At 46.5% G+C, this 26795-nt stretch overlaps 1 protein-coding gene across 1 annotated transcript in view; it reads right to left on the bottom strand.

Annotated features, from left to right (window-relative positions):
* The window catches only part of Ttll11 (tubulin tyrosine ligase-like family member 11), a 224790-nt gene that overhangs the window by 33438 nt on the left and 164557 nt on the right, over positions 1-26795 (bottom strand). Inside the window, exon 8 of the mRNA XM_013030101.1 lies at positions 7837-8079. Within this exon, the coding sequence (XP_012885555.1) occupies positions 7837-8079 (243 nt within the window). The remainder of the gene's footprint in view (positions 1-7836; positions 8080-26795) is intronic.

The following is a 26795-nucleotide window of genomic DNA, read 5'->3' as shown; positions in this document are numbered from 1 at the left end:
AAGGAGAGGTTGGACATGAACTTGGAACACTCCAGCTTGAAATCAAAGGCATGAGTTTGAATCTTGGCTTTGCCATGAGACCTTGAACAAGTCATGGAAGCTCTTTCATTGGTATAGTGAGACCAAGATTGTTTACTGGATAATGTTGTTGTTGTTATTATTATTATTATCTGATACACTGGGTTTGATCTCAGGAACTCTACCACATATTCAGCCTTTTCTATTATTTTTCTAATAGAGTTTCCCCTCCCCCCTCCCCCCCGCCCCTTAGGCCAGCCTGGGCTTCTATCTTCCTATTTATCTTGTCCACATACCTGGGGTTATAGGCATGCACCATTACACTCAGCCTTTTATTGGTCAAGATGGGGGTCTTACAAACTTTTTGCTTAGGCTGGTATCAAATCTTGATCCTCTTGAGCTCAGTCTCTTAAGTAGCTAGGGTTACAGGCATGAGCTCTCTTTTCAAGGGTGTTCAGTGTCTAGCACACATGGGAAAGTGGCAGGTGACAGTTTGATCTTTCCTTTGTGATGTAGAATCAGATTGAAAAAATAATTTTTTATCCTTCTATTTGGTTTTTGTTTTTCAGAATTGAAGGTATTTGGGCATATATGATGGGAGAGAATCACAAATCATTCAAGTTAGTTAGGAATGCAAGTAAAGAAAGATTTGAGGTGATCATTCCCATTTCCTCTTAACAACTGCTGACATCTCATGGGAAATTTAACAACCAACTTCTCCACTCCATAAAGTTCTATTTATAGAATCCCTTTTATATTCACTTTTCTCTGTGCAAAAATAAAGAAGCATTTTTTTTTTCCTGGAGAGGTTTCTATAAGGTAAAAACTAACAAATCACCAATATTTATTATAAGCCAAAGACAAAGACATGTCATATAAACATATGGAGAAGGAGGGAGATAAACTCTGATTTAAAATGTATCCATTAAAAAATTAGCTTCTATTTAGTTATATTGGGGGATTTCATTGTTACATCTCTATGCATTTTCACAATGAAAATGTATGCATTTCAAAAGGCCCTGGCTACCTTAGGAAGAGAATCCCACAGCCCTGGAAAGGGACTGTCATAGAAGAGGAGATTTTCAAAGTTACTGAGGAGTTAACATCAGAAGGGGAAAGCAATGTTCTAGAATAGAACATTCTAATGTACCGTGTCGCCTCTCAGAGAATGAAATCCCCTACGGCTACCCATAATGAATCATATTAATATCTCCTTATGGTAAAAGGGAGTGGAAGGCAGAAAGAAAAAGAGAGAGAAGGGGGAAAAAAGTCCTCTAATTCAAAAGGACGCCCCAGGGCAGAGGCCATAAGGGTGACGTGCAGGGATTTGAAAGCAGAACAGCGCAGGTAAAATGGAGGTGCAAGGTGCAGGCAGACTGGCTCCCTTGCTTAGGAAGAAACCGGGTTTGGGAAAACTGTTGAATCCCGGCTGCTGCCACTGAAGATGTAGCACATGCAAATTAACATCAGGTCCCACGTCTACCTGGCTGGCAGAGAGTGTCCTCTGTGAATTACATGGGATGCCCCCCAAATTAGTAATCCAATGGAAGAAGAGGAAAAATGCCTTGCTTTGAAGAACGCTGTCAAGCTGAAGAATCAATTAGATCATTTCTACAATCTAAAGAAAGAAAGAAGCCTCCATACTCCTACAATTATTCTAAAATCATTTTTAAAACCAGGGGAACAAAAAGAGGCACTAATTCATGGTAATATGTGCTACTATTACATGCCTTCTGAGGAAGTGACACGAGGAACTGGGTAGACAGACCTAAGTCTAGACAAGGGGACGACAGTTCATTATTTCTTGTTTCTCTGTGAGAGGGAAAAGAAGAATATAGACAGGCTGGCATTAGCATAATTCACTCCAAAACTGCTGATCGATGCAGCACATTACGAGGGATGGACACTGAAAATGAATGCTAGCCGAGTGTTTATTGTTTCCTTCTCTCTTGTTCTCTTCAAGGAACTTGGGGAGGAGGAGTGGGGAGTAGGCGGGAGAGTCAAGTTCAACTTCTGCTGCTTGTGTGGGCGCCCCAAAGCAGTACGGACCTCCACAATGAATATGCTTTTTTTTCAAGGAGCTCCTGAGAAGGACTCTTGGTTCAGTGTAACATATGGCATAAATATGATTAATTCACAATCAAACAAAATTCAAACCAGAGTGGATAGGAGAAAGAATAGTGTTAGTGACAGAAGAAGCTGATAAAGCTAACCCGCAAGACAGAGCATACCGAGATCAAATTGAAAGCAGAGGGTACAGTCTTCCACTCTGGAGTTGTTGTTGGGGTTTCTGGGTAAATTTTACTTTAGTATTTTACACTCATTCATTCACTTGCTCATTCCTTTGTGCTGGTACGAGGGCTTGAACTCAGGGTCTGGGTGGTGTTCCTAAGCTCATTTGCTCAAGGCTAGAGCTCTACCACTTGAGCCACAGCTCCAATTTTTGCTTTTTTTTTTGGATGGTTAATTGGAGATAAGATTCTCACTGACTGTCCTTCCCTGGCTGGCTTTGAACTGTGATCCTCAGATCGGCCTTCTGAGTAGCTAGGATTCCAGGCGTGAACCTCTGACACCTAGCCTCTGGGTACATTTTAAAAAGAAAAGTCTGTTAGTGGCTGTACACTATTTGGCCCACTTTTCCCTGCATCTTTCATGGAGTCAGGCATTGGTTTGGCAGGGGAGGGGGCTCATCTGTGGGTCCATCTGCTCCCGCTCACCCACCCCCACCTGAAGCATCAATCTCCATCCTCCTGGTCACCAGAGCTCCTGCTTAGTGCCTCGTCACAGATTGGGAATGGTGACTGCAGGACCTAATCGTCTCTAACAATGCCAAAATAGGTTTCTCATGCAAATGCCCTTAACGAGAGAACAAAGGGATGGAAAAATCCGAAAACCTATCACGTACACACTGAATGTTCTTTACATTACCCAGTTCCAGTCTGAGAGCATTATTATTACTATTTTGTTTTAAAGGAATCTTATATACTAGAACCCTTCTTGATTCTGCCTTCTCTTTGGGATGAAGTATAAATGCAGCCATGCTCTTACTAGGGGCCTCCCTGGCGCTCAGACCACACATCACCCTGGATGGCCTCAATGGACCATCGTGCTTTGATTGAATGGATGCCGTGGTTGAAAGGATTTTCTCAATCACCTGCCTTTATCTACACGTACTGCAATTATACATGAAAATCAATCTAGCGTTCTTTGGGAAACCCTTAGCCTGGCAGGGGCATTTCCCTAGGACAGGGTGTATGGGCTCCAGTGTCCCTAAGCCACCCCCCCACACATCCTTTCTGACATAGGGGGCTCTTTATGCCCCCTACCTGCGCCCCTAACTCTGCAGGTAGTTAGGTTTTTATTTTTTAAAGAAATTGTATTTTTCTCCATCCCTCCCTCCCTTCCTCCCCCCTCCCTCCCCCCCCTCTGTATATGTGCCAGTCCTAGGGCTTGAATTTAGGACCTGAGCACTCTCCCTGAGATTTTGTGCTCCAGGCTAGTGCTCTACCACTTTGAGCCCTCCTCCACTCCTGGCCTCTCTGGTGGAGAGATAAGAGTCTCATGAACTTTCTTGCTAGGGTTGGCTTTGAACCCTGAACCTTAAACCTCAGTCCCCTGAGTAGCCAGGATTACAGGCGTGAGCCACTGACGTCCAGCAAGTTTTATTATCTTTAAGTAGTTTTACAAGAGGTTTCATTTCAACATGTCAGACTCTAAGTACAATGGCCCTCAATCAATGTCACTCCTATCATCATTTCCCCCCTACCTCTCCAGTGCCATCCATCCCCTCAATTTACCTAGCTCCATTTTCACATATGTCCATTGGATATTATGACTTCCTCTCTCCATTCGTCTGCCTTCCTCCCTGACCTCACCCATCTCCCAACAACACAGCTTCCTGGTATGCATTTTGCTAGGCTGTCAGTTGTTCAAAGGAGTTACGCCATTGCAGTCCTCGCCTGTGTACATCACACGGCAGCCAATGGATTTCTGCAGCAAGCTCGTGGTGCCCCACCTCTGACCTGTGCTTCCGCAGAATTTTACTAGGAATGCAAAGGAAGTGTTCCAGTGTGGATGCGAGCACGCTGCCTGCTCCCACGTGCCCACGGCCCCCAGCTGGACCAGGTGCTGCTTCTGATTCTAAACTTGGGCCACACACTGTCCTACTCTCCCTTTACTGCTGGCAACTCCTCCCTGGGAGCAGTCCAAATCCTGCCGCCCCCAGACAGAGACTCCCCTATTCTTATTTCCAAGGATCTCATGACAAGCCCCACTGGGGAGACCCTGACCACCACCCCAATCTCTGCCCTCCTCATATGATTTCTGTTAGGTGGGAGTCCCCTGAGGGGCAGGGGGCGGAGTCTATTATTCACTGGGAGGGATGGGGAAGGGAGGGATGGGGAGGGGAAGGATCTTACAGGGCCTGGGTTCTTTGTACGCCTTTAGATCTGCACCGGAAGCCAAGCCATCCCTTCATGTTCTCTGGTCTTAGAGATTTCTGGGCCATGGAGTAGAGGCTAGGGATTGCCCAGACAGTTCCTGACTTTGCTCTAGAAGGTCTGGGCCTAGTGGTGGTGGAATGCTTGGTTGTTCTGAGTCAGTGCCACAACAGGCCAGCCTGATGCTCCCACAGTGCCTTGCGTGCCTTCATGACCAGGGCCTGCTGTCACTGAGCTGTCTCTCCATGTTCTCAGGCCCAGGGATCACAAAGGGGCAGAAACTTTTACTTATCTGATCTCTCCCTCCTCTTTTTCATCATATTAGGAGAATATTCACAGTTAGAAAAAGTCTCTTTCCCAGCTTCCCACCTACCAGGCAGTGGCTAGGAAGGTTTAAGTGGAAGTCATTGAATATAGCTTTTGGAAAAGATTTTTCTCTTCCTTGTTTTTCTTCCTTTCCTTTCCTTCCTTCTTTCTTTTCTGTTTTCTTTTTCTTTTTCTTTTTTCGGTACCACTTCTGGAATTTAAACTCAGGGCCAAGGTGCCATCCCTTAGCTTTGTTTGCTCAAGGCTGGCACTCTACCACTTGAGCCACAGCTCTACTTCTGACGTTTTGTCAACAGATTGGAAATAAGAGTCTGAAAAACTTTTCTGCTCAAGCTGGCTTCACATTACAGTCCTCAGGTCTCAGCCTCCTGAGTAGCTAGGATTACAGGTGTGAGTGAGCTTCCAGTGTTTCATGTGGGAAAGCTTTTAAAGGTATTTAATTCATCTGGTAGTGACTTTCCTTCCTTCTTCCTTCTTGCTGCCTAGAAGCTGATCAAGATGGCTGGATTTTGAGCAGCCATTCTGTGACCAGAATGTAATCCTGGGTCTAGCAGGACATACTTGGGCTTGATGGGAAGAACGATGATGTCTGGGACAGAGATTATACTGGGGAGTCATCAGCCAATCCCATTGTCAATTTGCCCATTACATGAGAGAAAACTATTATCCCTAAGCCATTTGCAGAAGGTTGTTTGTCTTATTACTGAGAGCCAAATGCAGTTATGAAATTAGTTGAAGGCTATCATAGTAGATAGTATTTTTATGACAAATAATAAAGGTGCTAGTTGACTAATCTTGAAAATTCCCATAGTCTAATGGGAAGAAGCCATAAACATCTCACTTAACAACTGACCTAGGCCCTTGGCCAGATAATTTATAGTCTGTTCTCCAACCTCACAACAACCACCCATTTTGCAGATGAGGAAACTGAGACTTGGAGGAAACAAAGCACTGACCTGGTGTTATTCAGCTATATAATAATATGCTTATTCTTGAAGCTAGTGGACCTGCCTGACTCCAAAACCCATGCTCTTAGTCTTTCCTTCCTCCAATCTCTTCTCCCACCCTAAACACACACGAAATCCCTTGCAAATCACTCTGTGAATTTGTCTTCAGGTTTTCTAAAATGGCAAAAATTCCTGCCAGTACTTCTGTTTACTACCCCACTGGTTCCAGAATGCTACCATCCACTTTCTCTGGAGAAAAGCCTTTTGACAAAAATAGTTTCCAACTCAAGATGTCTAATTATTTGCTTTAGTGAAGAAAAACTGGGGAAAGTGTGATTTTGAGGTGCAACATGGAAATATTAAAACCAATGACAAGAAAAACAACAGCCACATTGAGGGCTGGCGGAGACTTTTTCCTGTAGTGTATATGCTACAATTATCTGCTAATGAGCAATTAATTCTCTGTTGAAGCCAATTCAGATTTGTTGAAGGACTCTGCAAGTCATTCACTGGCATACACAACTTCGTGTCGGACTCTGTGCAGCGTGTGTGTGTGTGTGTGTGTGTGTGTGTGTGTGTGTTTGGGTGTTTTTTTTTTAAAATAAAAACAGCAAGCTTCATGGAATTCTTTAAACACTGCAGGAAGTAACTAACATATATCGATCATTTATCCCAGGCTAGATGCTTCTGTGCTGCTCTAACTGATCTTCCACATACAATCCCAAGGCCTAGGCGGTTCTACCCCCATTTTTACAGGAAAAAAAAATCACAGAGGTCCAAGGATGGTCATGAAGCTGCCTTCAGGCCATGAGGCCAAGAGGTTCTAGACTACTCCCAGAACACCCTCGGATAATCCAAGGTAACTTAAGAGGAAATTGATTACTATTGTAGCCTGCAGCAAAAAAAAATTATTTTCTCACATTTCATCTCCTTTCAAATGTATGTAAATTTTGTATTATATTCTTTTTTGTAATATAGACTATAATATAATCATGTTATGTTCGTCTTAGAGCAAATGTACCAAATTATTTATCAGTTGAATTATTTAACTTTCTGGAAACTGATCCTTGGAACAGAGGTGACTTGTTGCTTGGCTATGTTTTTGTGAATGCTCAGCCCCAGCCCTCAACTACCTGGATGAACCCTGGATTGAGAAGCATAAAGTCTAACTTCATGGGTCTAATTATTATTATGATTATCATTATTAATATTACTTATAACAGTTCTGGGGCTTGAATTCAGGGCCTGGGATGTTTTGCTCAAGATTAATACTAATACTTGAGCCACAACTCTAATTCTGGCTCTTTGGTGGTTAATTAGAGGTAAGACTCTCACAGTTTTCTGCCCAGACTGGGTTTGAACTGGGATCTTCAGTTCTCAGCTTCCTGTGTAGTTAGGATTGTAAACACGAGCCACTGGCATCTGGCCAGGTCAAATTATTAAGATGTGTTTCAATACCTGGCTCAGGGTAGCTGCTGTGTTTGGATATGGTTTGAGTGGATGGAGGCGTGGTTCATGGTGAAATGGAAAATCTTTAAGAGATGGCACCTAATGGGAGGTCCTTAGGTCATCAGAGACAGGGCCTTATTACGGTAGTTCTTGTGGGACCCTGGATTAATTCCTGGGCCAGTGGGTTGTTATAAGAATGGGCCTGACCCTGAACTGTCCTGTCGCTTCCTGTCTGGAGTCTCCCTTCCCCCAGCTCAGGCTCCCACCACAACACCATCTACCACCAGGCCCTCCCCAAAGGGCTTCATCTTGGCGTCTTCTCCAAAACTCTGAGTTAAACAAACCTTTTTTTCTTTATAAAGTTTCCCAGCTTCATGCATCTTGTGACACTACTAAAACTCAGATGGATCCAGTAGTATATCTTTGTTTTGTTAACCACAGTCTTCAGGTGGTGAATGCTGTCACATCCATAATATTAATTATTTCAACCCAACGAGAGTTTATGATGTGCCAGACTCAGTGGCAGCCATGAGGCTCATCCAACCTCAAATGAGGTACTGACCCAGAACAATGGATTAGGGAGGCTCAGCCACCCAGCTGAGGGACTGGACTCCACTCCACCCAAGGCCCAAGCAGAGGAGGCTCATTTCACTGACCTTATGAAGGTACGAAAGCCGGTGGGTCCCAGCTTCATGGTCCCCTTGATTCCCAGGAATCGGATAAACAGATTGGCCATCCTGTCCACCAAGCGCAGGTAGTTGAACTGCTTTGCGTACTTGGGGAACACCTGTTTGAGGCAAATGGAGGGCAGGTGGGCCTCGGGGCTGCTGTTGGCTCCCCCAGCGTTCTTGCTGTCCACATCTTCCTTTCTGGCTACTGTTTTTCCAAGCTGCTGAGACCTGAAGTAATAAGGAATTCATGATATAGCCTCTGATGTCTCCATTTGAGATTTACGATAGCCCCAGAGGAAGTGTACTGCTGTGGTTTTTATTTTGCGGACCTCGGAAAGGTGACTTGCCCCAGGCTCCCACCGCTCGTGTGCAGCAGCGCTGGGCTTGAACCCAGGTGCAGTCGCCACTGGAAATGTATGCTTCTACTAGGCTATCAGCCTGTTTTCCCAATCCAGGAAACTTCCTTTACTGTACTCATGGCCCTAAGAGAATACTCGGCTATGAAGCAGGCTGGGTTTGATTTCAAACTCCTACTTGTGGGTAGTAATTGAATAATTAAGAAATATAAAAATCTCATTGAGGGCCTGGCAAGAAGCCAGAAGCACAGTTCACTGAACAATTTGCAAAGATGCATCAGTTACCCAATTCTAGGAACAGGAACAATTACATTTCCTGGCTTAACTGTTTTCTTTATTTGGAACTCGTACCAAAAAAAAAAAATGATCAGAATGTTGTGATTCCTTAGTCTGCATATTTTATTCAGACATTATTCTGAGAGTCAAAGTTAGCAGTTAATAATTCTCAAGTATCCACCGCTAACTCAGAATATCCTTTTCTTCTCCAGAACTTCCAGCACTTTCTCCTCACTCCAGATGTGTCCTCGCGTGAATGTCCCCGCTACCTGCCAGCTATCCAGGCAGGAAAACAGCATCAATGTGGGGGCCCTGCTCTACCTGCCCTGCCTCCACAGCCAGTTTTACCCCCTTGGTCTTGAAACCTGCTCTCACTCTGCCCTGCCTGGCCTGATTTGCAACGTCCTCTCTTCCTGACTCCATCTTGTATACTGCTACCTAAAGGGAACCTCTTCTTGAACTCAGGGCCTTTCATGCTTGCTTAGCATTTTTTGCTCAAGGCTTTCATGCTTGCTTACCGGTTTTGTTCAGGGCTGGTATTCTACCACTTGAGCCAAATCTCCACTTCTGGCTTTTTGGTGTTAATTGGAGATAAGAGTCTTAGGGATTGTTCTGCTAAGGCTGACTTCAAATTCTGATCCTCAGACTTCAGCCTCCTGAGTAGCTGGGAGTATAGGTATGAGCCACCAGCTTCAGACTGAGGCTATCTGGAGGAGGCAATCCTTGCTAACACTCTCTACTTTGCACTCACTCCTTATTCAAGCACTCAAGGTCTGATTTCTTTTCAGGCCTTATTTCTAGTCCCTGCCTGGCCCGGCATAGCCTTTCCTTCTGGACTTTGAACACTGACCCTGTCTGCACCTTGCTGCCTAGGCCCAGGCCTGTGAGACCCTGGTGCTCACTCTGCTCCCAGTTCCCTTCCAAACTCAGTGCCTCTCTGTGCTTGTAGCCTGCTTCCCTTTTGGGGCCCTGTTCTGCTGGGGCCAAAGGAAGCCCTCTGTCACCTGTGGGGACAGGACCCTAAGCCTATTAGACATGGTGGGTAAAATGCATCCTGTTTGATGATCTCATCCAGGGAAACTAGACTCATGCTCCATGGTACCAAACTCAATACCATTCTCTTCATGGAATGGCAAAGTTTCAGTGCACCTACATCCGGGAAAACACAATGTGAGGCCCCACACTGAACCTGGCACAGTCTGCCACTTTCAGGACCCACTGAGTCTCCTTGGCCGTGGATGCCCACTCTGTTCCTTGGTTATGCCCTCCTGTTTCCTGAGTCCTGCCTGGGCCACTCTGGTTTTGATGCCAGCCTCTCCTGCTATGCTGTGAGCTTCCCGAAGGCAGAGGCCACACTTTATCCAATGCTCCTACGAGAGGGCCCGGCACGTCGCAGGTGCCTGGGGACTGCTCCGCTGGATTTGGCGAAGTGGGAAAGTTTGCTTTGAATAGCAATGTGAGCCCTAAAGAAAATATCAAAGTTCTGCTGCTTTATATCTTATAAACCCTTCTAAATGGGAGAAGTCATTCAAGAAATATCTTCCCTGACAATCCTGTCCAAAAGGATTGTCTCATGCCAGTCAAAAGAGCCTGTCTCCAGGAAGATCTCCCCAGAGTGAAGAGAGGGGCCCAGAAAACCTGCTCACTGCTCCTTCTAAGTGAGTCTCAACTCTAGTCTCAAAGAAGGACAGGCAGAGGACAAAACAAAGGAAAAATCCCCTTGAGAGCTCACCAGTGTGGCGGCTTTGGGAAGACAAATGCTCCCCCTGTAAAGGGAAGGAGCCGGATCCCCCAGGAGTGGTAAATGTTCCCTTGGGTGTGCCACTTTCCTTCAGCAAAAGTGGTTTTGTCATTGTCACCTTGAACACTTCAGATAGTAAATACTAGTCAGGTGGTGACTTTTTAGACGAAAGAAGTGTTTCCTCACTAAGATTATAAAGAAGAAAAATGCAGGAAAAGAAGTGACACTCTTACAGGAAATTAGCTCTTCAATTGCTGGAGAAGTGGCAGATGCCGGCAGTATTAGCACTCAGGAGGTTTTTGTGAAGGGGAAATATACAGTTTGAACACACCAAACAACAATGAAAACAGCTCTGAGAATAACTCAATCCTCAGAGCTGTCCCACATTTGTGATTTTGTTTTGCTCTTTCTGCACCTTTGCATAGTCTTTGATTCTATCCCTGGTCGGGAAACTGAGACTTGGCAAGGTGTTGCTCTCGTTGCTCTGGCCAATTCTGAATTGGGCAGGATTATGAATCAGTTTTTCTAATACAGCCCTCAGTCTGCCTTGTTACCTCCTCATTTTAAAGCACATCACACATGATTCACAGTGGGGCCATAAAACCTAAATGTAACATGATGGTTTATTTTTAATTACAAGGAATTTTTAAATTGTAATTGATAGCTGGGTGCCAGTGGCTCACACCTATAATCCTAGCTACTTGGGAGGCTAAGATTGGGAGGATTGTGATTTGAAGACACCCTGGGCAGAAAACTTGATGAGACCCTTTGCTGAGAATTGCTAGATACAATAGACAATAGATAGATACAATAGAGTTTCCTTAAGTAGGCAGCTCTCTGCCCAGGCACATGCCCTTGTGGGTACAGAGACCCTGTCTTAAAAAATAATCAGCACAAACCAAGGCTGGAGGTATGGCTCTGCATGCAGTCAGAGCAACTGTCATGAAAGCATGAGGCTCTGAGTTCAAACCTGAAGAAGGAGGAGGAGGAAGAGTAGGAGGAGGAGGAAGAGGTAATTTGTGCTCCTTGTAGACATTTTGAGACATATCCAAAAGAATCAAAATCACTTCTAATGCCCCAGAGTTTGAAGATACATGCATTAGTGTTTTGGTGTCTAAGTTATTGATAGGAAAATATTACATTAAATTACATTAAATATTACATTAAAAACTTTGTGCTCACAATGAGACGTACAAGTCGTTATGTCGAAAAACGAACTTTACAACTTTGGTGTGTGGGGGGTAGGGATGCGAAGGGATGGGAAGGGGAAACAAAGGAGGAGGCTACAATGCTTGATAAGAAATGTGCTCATTATCTTACCCATGTAATTGTAACCCCTCTGTACAGTATGTTCACAATAAAAATATATTTAAAAAATAAATAAAATGGAAATTCACAAGAAAAAAAAAAAACGTTGTGCTCATCCAAAGTATCTTCTCATGGCACTTAGGTCAGATTTCACGAGCACATTTCCCATGGACATGTATATATTCCATATGAAGCCTGAACAAGAACATAATTAATTCCTTCTTCACTTAGATACTTAGTGATATATGAACTGGAGTGTGTTTAAAGACAGCTTGGCGAGCATTTTCCTTTCTAAGCAATGTGCTTCTTTTCCCAAATACCAAATGCTACAGCTACAGTGGCTTTGGAGATCATTCCACCCAACAATGTCATTTATTTTTGTCATGTAAAACATACACGAGAGTGTACCCAATTCACCATTTTAAAGTGTGCAGTTTGGTGGCATTTAGGACATTCATGAGGTTATATCATCATCATCATCATCATCATCATCATCATTACCTAGTTCCAGAATATTTCATAGCCCTATCATTTTAGAGAAGAAACTGAAACCCTGGTCAGTAGGGACATTAGTAACAATAGATGTTTTGGAGATAAGAGTCTTACAGACTTTCCTGCCTGGACTGGCTTTGAAACGGAATCCTCAAATCTCAGCCTCCTGAGTAGTTAGGATTACAGGCACCTGGCACCAGTGAATCGCTTAATCAGTGTATCCAGGGTGGTGGCCTCAGTTAGGCCTCCACACCTACTGGAGTTTCCCAGTGGTGTTCCAGTGAATAGCTTCCCCCCCCATCCACTCCCCCGCCCCCCACTACATCCTGACTCAGCAAAATGAGTCTGTGTTCTTTTGCAGGTTTCTGGGTCTACTGACATTGAACATCCCTACTCTTCTAGAAGTCCCATCGGGAGTCTCAAGCCCACCAGCCAGGCGGTTTTATTCACCTGGATGAAGCGCTAACAATGTAGCTGATATATAAGCAGGGATGAAACAATGAGAAATGGTATCTTTGCTGGAGATAATTGCAGTGATCACATTGAGAGCCAAGCCATGGCAAATACTGTAAAATCCTGTTGTTACTTAATAGCATTTTAATGGAAATGTTGAGCTTATGAAAGTGACTGGTAAAGAAAATATAAATCAAGCTTATGAGTCCTTTGGGATCAGTTTGGCTTTTTTAAAAAAATGAATTGGGTATCTCCTTGATTCATTAAAACAAGGCAAAGAATTCTGGAATATCTTGTCTATTAACATTTTTTTCAAATTAAATGGAATTCTTTTTCAAATGAAATGGAATTCCCTTTCATTAAAACTTGAAATGTTAACCAGGTGTTGGTGCCTCATGCCTATGATCCTAGCTATCTATGCAGGAGGCTAAAACCTGAGGATCACAGTTCAAAGTCTGCCTGGGCAGGAAAGTCTGTGAGACTCTTATCTCCAATAAATGACCAAGAAAAAGTCAGAAGTGGAGCTGTAGCTCAAGTGGTAGAGCACTAGTCTTGCGTAAAAGAAGCTCAGGGACAATATCTAGGCCCTGAGTTCAAACCCAAGGACCAGCAAAAAAGAGAAGAAAAGAAAAGAAAAGAAAAATCTGGATGGTTGAAAAACCACTTATCAGCCAGGTGCCGGTGGCTCATGCCTGTAATCCTAGCTACTCAGGAGGCTCAGATCTGAGGATAGTGGTGCAAAGGCAGCCCAGGCAGGAAAGTCTCCAATAAACTACTCCAATAAACTTCTGGAAAACCGGTAGTGGCTGTGGCTCAAGTGGTAGAGTGCTTACCTTGAACTGAAGAGCACAGGGACAGCGCCCAGGCCCAGAGTTCAAGCCCTACATCCTAGCAAAAATAAATAAATAAATAAACTACTTATTTCTGTTGTTGCCCAGAAAGCTTACTGTTAAAATTGCTACTATTAGCGAAGCACAGCGACACATACTTGTAATCCCAGCTACTTGGGAAGTAGAGATAGGGAGGATGGAGGTTCAAGGCCATCCCAGGCAAAAAGTTATTGAGATTCCATTGTGAATCAATAAACTGAGCATGGTGGTCTATTCCTGCCCTCTTAGCTATTCAAGATTGTGGTCTGATGCCAGTCCCCAACCCCTATCTGAAAAACCACTAAAGCAAAAAAGGGCTTTCAGGGTCCTTTATTAGAGACCTCAGCTATGTGGAGCATTGGGGGAAGCAGTTTATCTCTGTATCTCATCTGTTCTTATAACAAGTCAATGAGAGGTGTGAAAGGTAGATTAGGTAGATTAGGGCCTTGAGGCCCCGGGAGGCCACGCAAATTCACACGCTTGGCCCTGGAGTCAGGGTTCATGCTTGGGGCTCTTACCCCATGCTTAGTTACCTGCATCAGATCAGTGAGAGGACGCATTCCCGGAAATTAGCAAAGGAGGCAGATGTGGTAAGATGGAATTCTAGTTCCTGAGGATTTGCTGGAATTCTCTTTAGAGAATTCATAGGCACCCAGGGCCCCGGATCCAAGGCTGAGGTGGGTGTGGTCCCTGCCACATAGTGGCCTGTGACCAAGGGAAGAGGTAAGACATGCACACACACACACACACACACACACCGATGACGATTCTGGTGTTATGGTTGCCCGAGAGCCTGGTAGGCCCTGCTTTAATGTGAGAATGTGGTAAGCTTGCAGGCGAGGAGTGGCAAAGTCAAGCTGGTGGTAAATATAAATCTCCCAGAAGCACATGTTCTGAGTTGAGATGGGAGAGTGGAAACTTCTAGAATCGTCTGGATGGATTGTTTTGAGGCTGCGGTCCCACCTTTGTGCAGCCGAGACCCAGGGACTCAGACATGGAGAGCGGCTGGGCCTCTTGTGGTAGCAACCCCCATGGGTGGTCCTGAGGAATGCCGCAGGAATCTAACCACCGCTGGTCTAGGTGACTGAAGATGAGGCCCCAAAGAGGAGGGCTGCAATGGGCGCAGAGCCAGGGAGCCGGCGCCAGAGACGCTGCACGGGCAAAGACTTGGCAGCCTCTGCTTCAACATGGGGACAGAACGGCAGAGCACATCCTGGATTGTGTTCCTGGCGAGGCTGAGGCTTGGCAGGACAGTCCGGTGGGCAGGGACGGGGCATGGCAGAGGGATGTGAGCAGGCCCCCGCCCCTGCTGCTCTGGCCAAGACAGGCCCCTCTGTCACCGGGAGATTTCATACGTGCTTGTATCATATTGGCATTGCTGAAGAAAATGCTAACCACGCACCAATGGAGTGCCTTAAATTAGACTTGCAGCTCATTTCAAGACTTGGAGGACGAAGTCACTAAAAATAAACATAACGATTATATAGCCCAGCTCTGTCACTTTATAAATCTGTGCCATGACAGAGGCCCCATTTGCTTGATGGGCGATGCTATGCAATTTGAAGAGAAGATGTTAGACTATGAAACAGATGAGGCTTGAGTTTCCAAAGTGACTGAGGGAGAAAGAAGGACTTAATGAGGAACCACTGTCTAATATTCAAGTCCCTTTAAAACCCAGACTCATGCACCTGCCCGGCTGCTCTGTCCCTGTTCGCCTCTAGCATCAAGTGTCATCTCCAGTGACAGATAATACTGGTAGCACTTTGTTCATGGAAGGAACTGCAGGTTAAAAACAAGGAATCCTACCTGGGCTGCCAGTGGCGCAAGCCTATAATCCTAGCTACCCTGGAAGCTGAGATTTGAGGATCACAGTTCAAAGCCAGCCCTGGCAGGAAGTCCGGGAAACTCATCTTCAATTAGCCACCATAAAAAGCTGAAAGTGGAGCTGTGACTCAAGTGGTTGAATGCTGGACTTGAGCAAAAAAACTCAAGGATAGCGCTCAGGCCCTGAGTTCAAGCCCCAAGGGACACACACATACATACACACACACACACACACACACACACACACACACACACGTACGCACGCACGCAAAATAAACTATAGATAAAAATACAGTGAAGTAGGCATTATGAGGAGACAAACTTACAGGCTTCTGATCTAGCATAGAAAGTCAGGCAGTCTCTGTTCCTAACCCTTGTGTTAAGTGGTTTCCACACCCAGGGGCTCTCCGGCCCTGAGAAACCTGAGGGTCAGGTTACTGGTAACATTTCCTTTTGGCCTTGGCAATAATCTTATACATTAAATATTATAGACTGAGTATTCACCTCTACTCCCCAAATCCAAAGGAGCAGAATTCCAAAAAGTATCACCATCTGGCTCATCAACACCAAGCCCCAAGTGGAAAATTCTGCCCCAAGAAACTTTGCTTTATGCACAAATTACCTCCAGCCTATACCTATAAGGAGTATATGAAACATCTATAAGGTATCTCATTATGCACATAGAAATATTTCAAAATCTGAAAGAAAATATCAGCAATTTGAACTGCTTCTGGACCTACACATTTTGGATAAGGAAATGCTCACCTTGTATAAGTAGTCCCCTTTTACTAATGAGAAAAAAAAAAAAAGAGTTCAGAGAGGTCAACCTACTTTCCGAAGGTCACTCAGCTGTTTAAGTGGAGCCCAGATTTGTTTGAGTTCAAGCCAGACACTTTCCACGGAGGCATCTCAACCTGTTATCATTATGCAACTGCTTTAAACTTATTTTCTCCTCCCTTAACACAAGAGACAGAAGCCTCTCACTTTATGGGGGGTTGTGAAACTTGAGAGGAGGAAGGATGAAAGTGTACTGTCTATGCTATGAAGACAAAATGGAGGGCGTTGCTTAGAATAAAAATGAGCCTTGTCAGATGCTGGGGCTCACATTGTAATCCTAGTGACTCAGGAGGTGGGGAGATGAGGATCGTTGTTTGGAGCCTTCCCTGGGCAGAACAATCCTCAATTCTTATCTCCAATTATTGGGCAAAAAGCTGGACATGGAGGGGTTGCGGCTCACGTGGTAGAGTGTGGGCTGTGAGTGAAAACTTGAGAGAGCACAAGGCCCTGAGTTCAAGCCTAGTACTGGTGCGTGCGTGTGTGTGCGCGTGTGCGTGCACATGTGCGTGCTCACACGCACGCACAGAGCAGCCTTTCTGTACAGCACCAGGGTGGGTCTGCCTGGAAGGGTCCAGCATCATGTGGAAGTGGCTGGTTTTTTATAATTTGCCAAACAAATCCATCTGTTACCTTGAACCTAGGGCCTCAGGAGGATGGAGGATGGAGAATGCTTGTCCAATGCAGATTAGCCAGGGATCTTGTGAAGAAGCAGAGCCTGGGGCTCTGTCGTGCTGGGGGATGGATGGGTGAAGCCACTGGCCTGGGCTTGCTTGCTGCTTGAGCATTTTCCTGCTCAGCCTGACCATGAATTAGCACAAGGACAAACACTAAAACTTATTCTAAATCTTAGCATTGTGGTTCCCATAGCCCCGGAACTCAGGCCATTTCAGAGCTGGAGGGGCCTTTGGGGTTACTCGGCACAGCCCTCTCATTTTCTGGATGAAGGAACTGACAGCTCTTTTTAACACAGACCTCCAATATGCTTCTTTTCTGGCTGGGCACTCTCTGCCCTGAGCCCCGGAGCGCTGGCCGAGGTCGAGCGTGTGTGAGTGGCTTCACCGCTGCCCCTTTTACTCTGTGATGCAGCTATATAGACAGAACATTCTCTGCTCCGGCCAGGGAACCACTCAGGACAGATCCGCTCCATGTGATCTGGGTAGTTTGTGTGCAGCTTTGGGGGCATCAATCAAAACATGGCTGGACTCCCGGTGCTGCCATTAAACTTCCTCCTTTTTGTGCTTGAACTGGGGGCCTGGGCACTGCCCCTTAGCTTATTTGCTCAAGGCTGGCACTCTACCACTTGATCCATGTTTCCCACTTCTGGATTTTTGATGGTTGCTAGGTTTACTTGCTGAACAAAGCTTCAGCTTTCTAGTAGAGTGTCTGTGGCCCCCTGCTGTCTGCTCACTACCTTCCAGACCCCATGTCCCTCCCTCCTGCTGTAAGTGCTCTTCCCAGACTAGCCACTTGAACACCACCGATCCTTCGAAGAGTCTGCAGCACCTCTTCCAAAATGCTTTCCACAGCTTAGAGAACAACAAAACCCTGCTGACCGTAGGTATCATCACAATCATCTTCTCATTAAGAAGTTTACTCTACTCATAGCTGCTAAGGAATTTGAGATCTGGAGGATGGCAGTTCAAAGTCAGCTCAGTCAGAAAACTCCACAAGAATCCATTTCAACGCCCCTCCCCCCCAAACCAAAATCCAGGCAGGAGGTGTGACTCAAATGGTAGATCACCAGCCAAGCAAGTGTGAAGACCCTGAGTTCCAAACCGCAAGACCGCCCCTCAAAAACATCTTTCCTGCGAGCTGGGAACTTGGTGGCTCACGCCTGTAACCCTGGCTACTCAGGAGGCTAAGAGCTGAGAATCTCGGTTTGAAGCCAGCCTGGACAGGATAGTCTGTGAAACTCTTACCTCCAGTTAACCACCAGAAAACCAGAAGTGGCGCTGCAGCTCCAAGTGATAAAGCGCTAGCCCTGAGCAAAAAAAGCTCAGGGACAGTGCCCAGGCCCTGAGTTCAAGCCCCAGACCAACAACAAAAGGAAAACACTTTATTGAGGACCGGATAAGGCTAAGCCTTTGGTGACATGGTGTTTCTTTATAGCTATTATTATACCCATGCTCAGTGACTATTTGTGTAACCATCTGTGGAATGTCTCTCTATCCTTCACTAGATGGTGAATTCCCGAAGGGCACAGGTCACCATTGCTTGGTTTGTGACTAAACCTATATAGCCTTTTTTTTTTTTTTGGGTCCGGTCATGGGGCCTGAACTCTGGGCCTGGGCGCTGTCCCTCAGCTCTTCAGCTCAAGGCGAGCGCTCTACCACTTGAGCCACAGCGCCACTTCCGGCTTTTTGCTTATGTGGTGCTGAGGAATTGAACCCAGGGCCTCAGGCATGCAAGGCAAGCGCTCTACCACTGAGCCAACTTCCCAGCCCTAAACCTATATAGCCTTAAGAGAGCTTCCTTGTTGGGCTGGGAAGGTGGCTCCATGGTAGAATGCTTGCCTTGTATGCATGAAGCCCTGGGTTTGATTCCTCAGCACCACATAAGTGGAAAAAGCCGGAAGTGGCATTGTGGCTCAAGTGGTAGAGCGCTAGCCTTGAGCTGAAGAGCTGAGGGACAGCGCTCAGGCTCAGAGTTCAGGCCCCACAACTGACAAAATGAAAGAGCTCCCTTGTTAGAAAGAGCTTCCTCTTACCTGTGCCTCTGTATACTGGGATTACAGGCACTATCACATCTGGCCTAAAGAAGCCACATCTTAAATCCCAACACTATCCCAACCTTCTGCTTGTATTGTTGCAATGGTTCTTCCCTCCTCTTTCCCTCTCCTGGTTGCTTAAAGAGCCTATCAACACCCTGGGAGAACAAAGCCTTCGTAGTGGCAGCAAAAGACTGCCTGCGTGACAGTTGGAAGCAGCGGCTGTATTAGCCTGTTTTAGAACCTCCAAAATTAGCAGAAAAGGCCAACTTGAGCTCTCATTGTGTGGCTTCGCTAATGAAGGGATCCTTTTAATTACACACTCAGCGCGAGTCTGCAATACAAAACATTGCAGTGTTAAACACAGATCTGCCTGGAAGTACGGGGCTGTGCGAGAGTGGAGGGTGAGTGAGCGGAGTTTGGGGGAGCCATCTGTGGAGGTCATGCTGTATGTCTTACACCATCAGTTCTTTTTGGTCTCTAATATCACCTAGACCCAGTTCATGTTCTGAGTAATCTGAATTCTGTTCTGAATGCTGCAGACCCAACACGTCTTTACTCCTGAGTCTATGAACGTATTCCAGGCCAGCCAGCACCCAGCCCTGACGTCCCAGTCAAACCAGCCTGCTTTGCGCATGTCACTTGACACTGGCTGATTTCCCTGGGGGCTTCTTCCCACACAGTGGTGCTAACGTACGTGCAAACCCTAGCCACCCTCGCTCCACGGCGCGCATGGCGTTCGCGTCTCGCATCCCTTCTGCATCATTCTGTATGAATTTGGCACTAATGCGAGGGTGATCGGGGGCTGGAGGGGGTGATCCCAGAGACCTTGCCCGGGCAAGGGTGCCCTGACTTTGCCTTTGTGTGGCAGGGGAAGTGGGGGGGGTGATCCTATGGTTGCTGGGTCTATAAGGAAGATATTCTGCCCACTCTTTTTTTTCTTCTTCTCTCTTTCCCTGCCCCTTTTTATTGTGCTGATACTAGGACTTGAACGCAGGGTCTGGGCATTGTTCCTTAGCTTTTTTATTCAAGGCTACTACTATCATTGAGCCACTGCTCCACTTCTAGTTTTTTGGTGGTTAATTAGAGATAAGGGGGTCTTAGAGCCTTTCGTGTCTGAGCTGGATTTGAACCGTGATCTTTAGGTCTCAGTCTCCTCAGCAGCTGGGGTTACAGGTGTGAGCCGCCAGTGACTTGCACCTGCCCACTCTCTCAGCCACAGCCCACTCTCTCACAGCTCATCCTAAATGCCAGTGCACAAGTCTTCCCCTACCCTTCCACTCTGAAAACATACCCTTTTGCAGTTCCCACAGCACATCATTGGAGAACTGGTCATATTCTCAACGTGTGTTATGGCCATTTGTGTTTGTGGCTTCTCCTTCCTGAAACACTATGACTTGAATGGAAATAGAATCCATTTTGTGGTTATCACTCATTAGACTGTCTGTCTGACTCTGTATCTCTGTCTCTGTCGCTGTGTCTCTGTGTCTGCCTTTGTGTCTGTCTCTCTCTCTGTCTCTGTATCTCCTCTCCTCTCTCTGTCTCTTTGTCTGTCTCTCTGTCTCTCCTCTCCTCTCTCTGTTTCTCTGTCTGTTTGTCTGTCTCTGTCTCATTTCTCTGTCTCTCTATCTCTGTCTCTGTCTCTCTTTCTCTCTCACGTTCTCTGTGCTTTAATTCAGGCCTGGTACTATTGCTTAGCTTTGTTGCTCGAGTCTGGGACTCTGCTATTTGAGCCTAAGCTCCGCTTCCATATTATTTCTGATTAAGAGATGAGAGTCTCATGGACTTCCTTCTCAGGCTGGCTTTGAACCACAACCCTCAGATCTCAGCCTCTAGAGTAGCTAGGATTACAGGAATGTGACACCAGTTCTGGAAGCTACTCTCTGTCTCTGTCTCATCTCTTTGTCTCTGTCTCTGTCTCTGTCTCTCTCCCTCCCCACCTCTCTCTTTCTCGACATGGTGTTTCATGCTAGCTTTGAACCTGTGATCCTCCTGTCTGAGATTATAGGCATGAGCTACAGATCGCCTGATGGGCATTGGCTCTGCAAGTAGGGATGTAGGGTCAGCTCAAGCCTATCTCCTCTAGAAGAATCCATGGCTTCCTTCAACCCATTACATTCTTTTCCTCAAAGAACGTTTGTCCTAACAAAATTAGATTTTAAAAATTGAGCTAATAAATTAGGCATGCATATTAGCAATCGGGTCCAGAGAGAAAGTCTAACTTTTTTTCTTTATGCAATTTGAATTCCCCTACCATAGAGTTGTTGTCAAAATCCATTAAGGTATTTAATTTCTCTTGTCACTGCTCAATTCCCCAAGCAGACATCCAGATAGTGTGCAGTGGTGTTTCTCACAGAAGTACTAAATGTTTAGTTATCATGGTACAGTTTTTAGATGATGTCTCCCAGATGATCCCAGAAACCCTAGAGGAACTGTGGGAGCTCGAGTACAAGGTTGAGGTGGCAGCGGAGAGCCACGGCTCGTAAGAGACTGCAGATCAGGCAGGCCTGAGGTTCAGCCCCGTAACTGTCACTGATCAGCCAGGTGACCTTGGGGAAGGCACTGAGCTTTTCTGGACATCAGTTTTCTCATTTGCAAAGTGGTGACAATTTCAGACCCCACAAGGTTTTAGTAAGTGCTCAATGGAATACTAAATATAAAGAACCCTGTAGAACAAGACAGTCAACCTCCCTCCCCCCCAACCCAAGCTGAGGAGATGCATAGCACAGAGTCTGGATTGGCCCCACTCCACTCCCTTTTCCAAGAGACAGCCTTAGGGAGCAGTGTGTCAATGGTCTTGTCCCTTTTTCTTTTTTTCTTTTTACAAGGTAGCTTCTCTTCACCACTCAATCATTCAAATAAATATCCCCACTTGATGGGAGCCAAAGGTTTCCATGCCAACAGGACTGTGGTGGGTATTTGACCCTCAAGAAGGAGAATAAAAGAGTCTGCCATGTATTTTACCTACTGTTGGAGCTCAGGTTTTTCCTCGGTTGTCATGGCAACGTCTACTAACCTACCCAGTCCAGCCACATGCTGGAGGGCAAGGGGGCTGGATGGGTAGGAGATAGAAGTTGAGGAACCAGAGGCAGGCAGAAGTACTTCACCATGTTCATGAGACAAGGGCTCTCGCCAAACCAAACCGGTTCACCAAACAAAACCACTGGCAACAATACATCGCTTGCCAGGAGACATGTACAGATGTATTTTATTATTATAAACAATTTATTTCCTCATCTACGACCTAGAGAGAGAGAGAGAAAGAGAGAGAGAGCGAGCGTGCAGCATGGCACACCTGTGCCTCTCCTGTCATGCTCAGCATTTGGGGGACTGAGGTAGGTGACCACTGCCTGTTACTACGGCAACAAGCCATCTTCCATCTCTGATCTAAGGCAGCCTGACAAGCAGAATGCAGTGCGCCCATTTTACAGACAATAAACCTGAGAGCTGCGAGGAACCAATACATACAAATCCTTGTTTCCGTTCTGAGTTTGCTTTCTGTCCCCCCCAAAAGCCTTCACCTGAGATAGCACTGAAATTTGTCCAAATAGGTTCAATTCTTTTCTCTCACTCTTTGGCTCCATGTAGCTTTAAAAAGTCACCTTCTAAACCCAACACCTGCCAGACAAATCCACCAAGATGTCCCACTTGCCTCTCAGTGAGTTCAGCGTTCCAAGCTGAACACAATTTGTTCCCCAGAACCTGTTCCTTGCTGGTTCCATGTTGTTATTGGCAACTGCCTCCTTGCAATGAGCCAAGTTCGAAACCCTCAAGTCAGCTCTGTAGTCGTCTTCTTCCTCATCCCCACCTCTGAGAAACAGCCCAGAGAGCCTCCTCCACTCACAGGCTCCAACAGGGGTCCTCCAGGGAGGCCCAGCAGGTGGAAAGACTGCGAGGAGGCGGTTAACCACAAAAGACAAGGGGTCAGGCTGCCCGGGCCCTCACTTGCACTCTAAACACTCATTTAATCCTTCCCCCAACCCTATGAGGTTATTCATAGTCTTTTTTTTTTTTTAGGTCTGTCACTAGACTTGAACTCAGGGCCTGGGCTATGTCCCTGAGCTTTTCGCTCAAGACTAGTGCTCTACCACTTTGAGCCACAGCTCCACTTCCAGTTTTCTGGTGGTTAACTAGAGATAAGAGTCTCATGGACTTTCCTGCCTGGGCTGGCTTTGAACTGTGATCCTTAGATCTCAGCTTTCTGTAGCTAGGAGCTACAGCTAGGTGTGAGCCACCAGCACTCAGCTCTTATTATTGTTAATATCATTTCCAATTTCTAGGTGAGACACTTTCTCTATGAGAGCAGGGGTGACATAACTGGCCGAAGGTTATCTAGTTTAGAAATGGCAAAGGCAGATTATGAACCCAGGTCAGCTTGACTTAAGGGCTCAGGCTCACAAACAATATGCAAAAGCTTCTTTCCACCCAGCTGTGGGTTTCTTACGAGCAGATCCCCTCATGTCCTGCTTGTGTCTCAGCTCTATGACAATACGGTCACTGCCTCACAGCATCTGATGCGTGGGCATCTGAGGCTTCGTGGAGAATGTCAGCTCCTTGCCAGCGAGCCTGCATTCCACTCTCCACCAGTACTCTGTCCCTTTACTATTTGACCTTGGGGAAATGACCTTGGGAAAACAACTAGCTAATAGCTAGAGGACTGTCGTAACCTGAGTAGACCCCTCACCCCTAGGCATGTCCACCTCCTAATCCGCCCCCCACACCCAAGACCTGTGAATGTATCCTTATTTCAAAAGTGCCTGTGCAGATGTAATCAAGTGAAGGATCTGGAGATCATCCTGGATTTAGAGAGGGCCCTAAATCCAATGACAGATGTCCTTGTACATGAGAAGAGCAGAGGAAGATTTGACGCTGACATCTCTAAAGGAAAAGATTGTGTGATGACAGAGATAGGGCCTGGCTGAAAACCAAGGAACAAAAGCTGTGAGAGAGTCCAGGGAAGACCCCGCCCCGCAGCATTAGGAAGAGTGGGGCCTTGCCAGTAACTCCATTTCCTACTCTGGCCCCGAGTCTTGAGCGAAATGCATTTTTCTATGGTTTAAGGCAACTTTTTGTGGTGATTTGTTACAGCAGTCCTAAGAAACAAATACAAGGTCTCAGTTTCCCCATCCCTGAGCTAGGTGACCTTAGGGCATCACTCTGAGATAGCAAGTAGAAAGAACTAGAAGGGAGTCTGGGGCACAGTAGACCAAGACATTGCGAGCAGCTTCCTTGAAAAGTCTCTCCCAGGAGCACCTGGCTGCCTGCCACTGTCTCCAGCCTCAGACTTGTAAACTGTTTAACTTCAGATCCTGATCAGCAGAAGGAGGAGCCACGGGAAGCGTCTCCTGTGGGCCGGCGGTGCAGGATGAACAGGCAGCCAGCAGGGACATGCGTGTCCTTGTGGGGCTGGTGTCTGCATGCTGGCCCATCTCCAGCCTGAGATGATAAGCCTGTCACGGTGGGCTTCACAAAACATCTGTTTCAGGAACAAGCCTGTTGTTTCAGGCAAACTCTGGAGATAATGGGATGTGTGGTTTTTTTTTTTCCTATACACTGCCATGACATGTTCACCGAAGCTGAATATTTCTAAATGTGACCAATTTCTTAAGTGACAGAAGCTCTCCGAGAGTCTAGATGGCATGGGGAAAGCCCAGCAGCAGCAGACCCAGGACAACACTGACTGGCTTCCAGGGGTGGGCGTAGGGGAGGGGGTAGGGGGGTATGGGGAGTTGGAGGAGGGATGGCTTTGAGCGGGGAGGGGACAGAGCTTTCTTTGAAACCCATCCCTCTAAAGGCTCTTTCTGATTCTGTAAAGGAGCTTGGTCCTTAGGCTTCATGCATATGGATGGTGGCTGTGGTCGAATGATAACCTGCAATTTCTCAGCCCGCGTTAATCGCCTTTGGTTAGCTACTGAGAATTTGACTAGGATACGCTATGCTAGTGCACATACCAATGATCCCCAAGATCCAAACACAGCTTTGCTGGATTCGACTCAATTCCGGCCTGAGATAAGGAAGCACGGCTGTGATGCCCTGTGAGATGCGCAAAGCGTGCCTGGGCATGAGATAGGGAGAGGGCCAGAAGGCAGAGCCAAGCAGGAGCGGGCAGGCACGCTGGCCCCAGCCTGGCAGCGGGAGGGAAGGCCCGGGCTGGGGGGCAGAGACCCTCCACGCAGGAAGCTTCAGGATGCCATCTTCCCTCCTTCCTCACAGGGCTAGGACGAGGCTCTGTCCCACAAGGAGTGACCGTCTCTTGGGCAATCTGCCTGCCTTCCTATGATCGTATTTTGGCACCAGAGCAGCTGTCTGCCTTGCCTCTTACAGGTGAGATCACAGCTGCTGAGGGCACCATGCGCACTCATCAGCACCGTCCACCGCTACCCAGAACTTTCCCACCTGCCCAAACTGAAACTCCACTCCCCATGAAGCAACAGCTCCCCACGGCCCCTCCCCGACACCCCTGCACCCTCCATTCTACTTTCTGTCTCCAGGGACCTCATGTTAAGCCGAATGCTGTGGTGTGTGTGCTTCAGAGTCTGATTTACTTTGCTGCCGCTTTCAGATCTTCAGGGCTGTGTTTGGGGCTCGCTGTTGGTGCGGCTGGGCAGGGGTCGTGGGGACCTGCTTCCCTGGCTCTAGAGGCCTCAGGCTGCAGCCCTTCCAACATTTTGTCATCCAGGGAGCCACAGAGGTCAGAGTCAGCCCTGGAACGAATCCCTGTCTTCCCTGCCTGGCAGTCCCATTCTGGCAGCGTGCCCACTGAGCACGTGAAACATTCAAGTCCACTCTCTTCCCAGAACTGACTACATTTATAATCACCATGTCATGAAATTGAGACCATCTAGAGACCCCAGGGGCCAGCTGGGCTCATCCTTTGTGTCACACTGAAAGACACAGGTTCAGAGAAGTTAACTGCCTTGTCTAAGTCGCACAGCTCATTAAGAATTTTTTCTCAGCTAGGCGCTGGTAGCTCATACCTGTAATCCTACTCAGGAGGCTGAGCTCTGAGGATTGCAATTCAAAGCCCAGGCAGAAAAGTATATGAGGCTCTCATTTCCAATTGACTAGCAAAAAGCTAGAGTAAGGTGTGACTCAAGTGGTAGAGTGTGCTAGCCTTGAGTAAAAAAGCTAAGGAGGAGCACCCAGGACCTGAGTTCAAGCCTCAGTATTGGCACTCTGTGTGTGTATGTGTGTGTGTATGTGTGTTTCAATTTTAATTCGATCTGGTTGAGCCTATTATAGTGTAATGTGTCTTAGAGTTTAGTCTTAAACAATTGCTTTGACTAAATTCTGACTTATCATCACACTATGCATGACTAAAGATAGACTCATGTTGGACTTTCATGATCTTCCAATCAATAGCACGAAGTTCATTTTGGATGTGAGGGGTGTCCTCTCTGTCACCCAGATAGAAGTGGGAATGTGACTCTCGGCTTTCTTCCTAGTGTCCCCTGGACAAATGGTAACATCCTGCCATGGTCCATGCTACTCCCCAGGGTGGAGGAAGCCTCTGCCTGCCAAAGGTGAAATCCCCATGGTTGAGGGCACTGGGAGCTCTGCTTGTAGCTCCTTTGAATGTGGGTGGAGGGGAGGCAGAGGCAGGGGCCTTGCTGAGCTGGGGCTCAGGGGTTTGCAGAGGGAGGGAGGGACAGAGGCCTAATGAGTTAGAGGCCTGGTTGGAAGAGGACCCAGACTCCCTTCCTCCCTCTGAGCAAGAGTTATGAGTCATGAGCCACCACCAAGACACTAATTTACAACCTCTGGTCCCCGAGGAAATCATTATTCCTAATTATTATTATTAGGCATAATGACTAATTAGTAAAAATAGCTCCCATTTACGGAGTGCCAACTTACGCTTGCCTCTTAGAGCTTATCATTTCTTTTTCCTATTTTATTCTTTAAAGCTTATTTTCTATTTTCCTCATTATAAAGTCAATATGTGTTCGTGGAAAAAATATTTAAAGATATACAAAAAAAGCAGAAAAGGGAGGGAAAAAAAAAACCACCATTGGGCATACAGGGAAGCATTACTTTAGCCAAGGTTAATAAGTTAATGTTTTCTTTCCAGAATATTTTCTCTG

This window comes from Dipodomys ordii, unplaced genomic scaffold (genome assembly GCF_000151885.1).
Source record: "Dipodomys ordii isolate 6190 unplaced genomic scaffold, Dord_2.0 Scaffold127, whole genome shotgun sequence".
NCBI lineage: Eukaryota > Metazoa > Chordata > Mammalia > Rodentia > Heteromyidae > Dipodomys > Dipodomys ordii.
The sequence above is the reverse complement of the archived record's forward strand: the minus strand, read 5'-3'. Positions and strand labels throughout refer to the sequence as shown.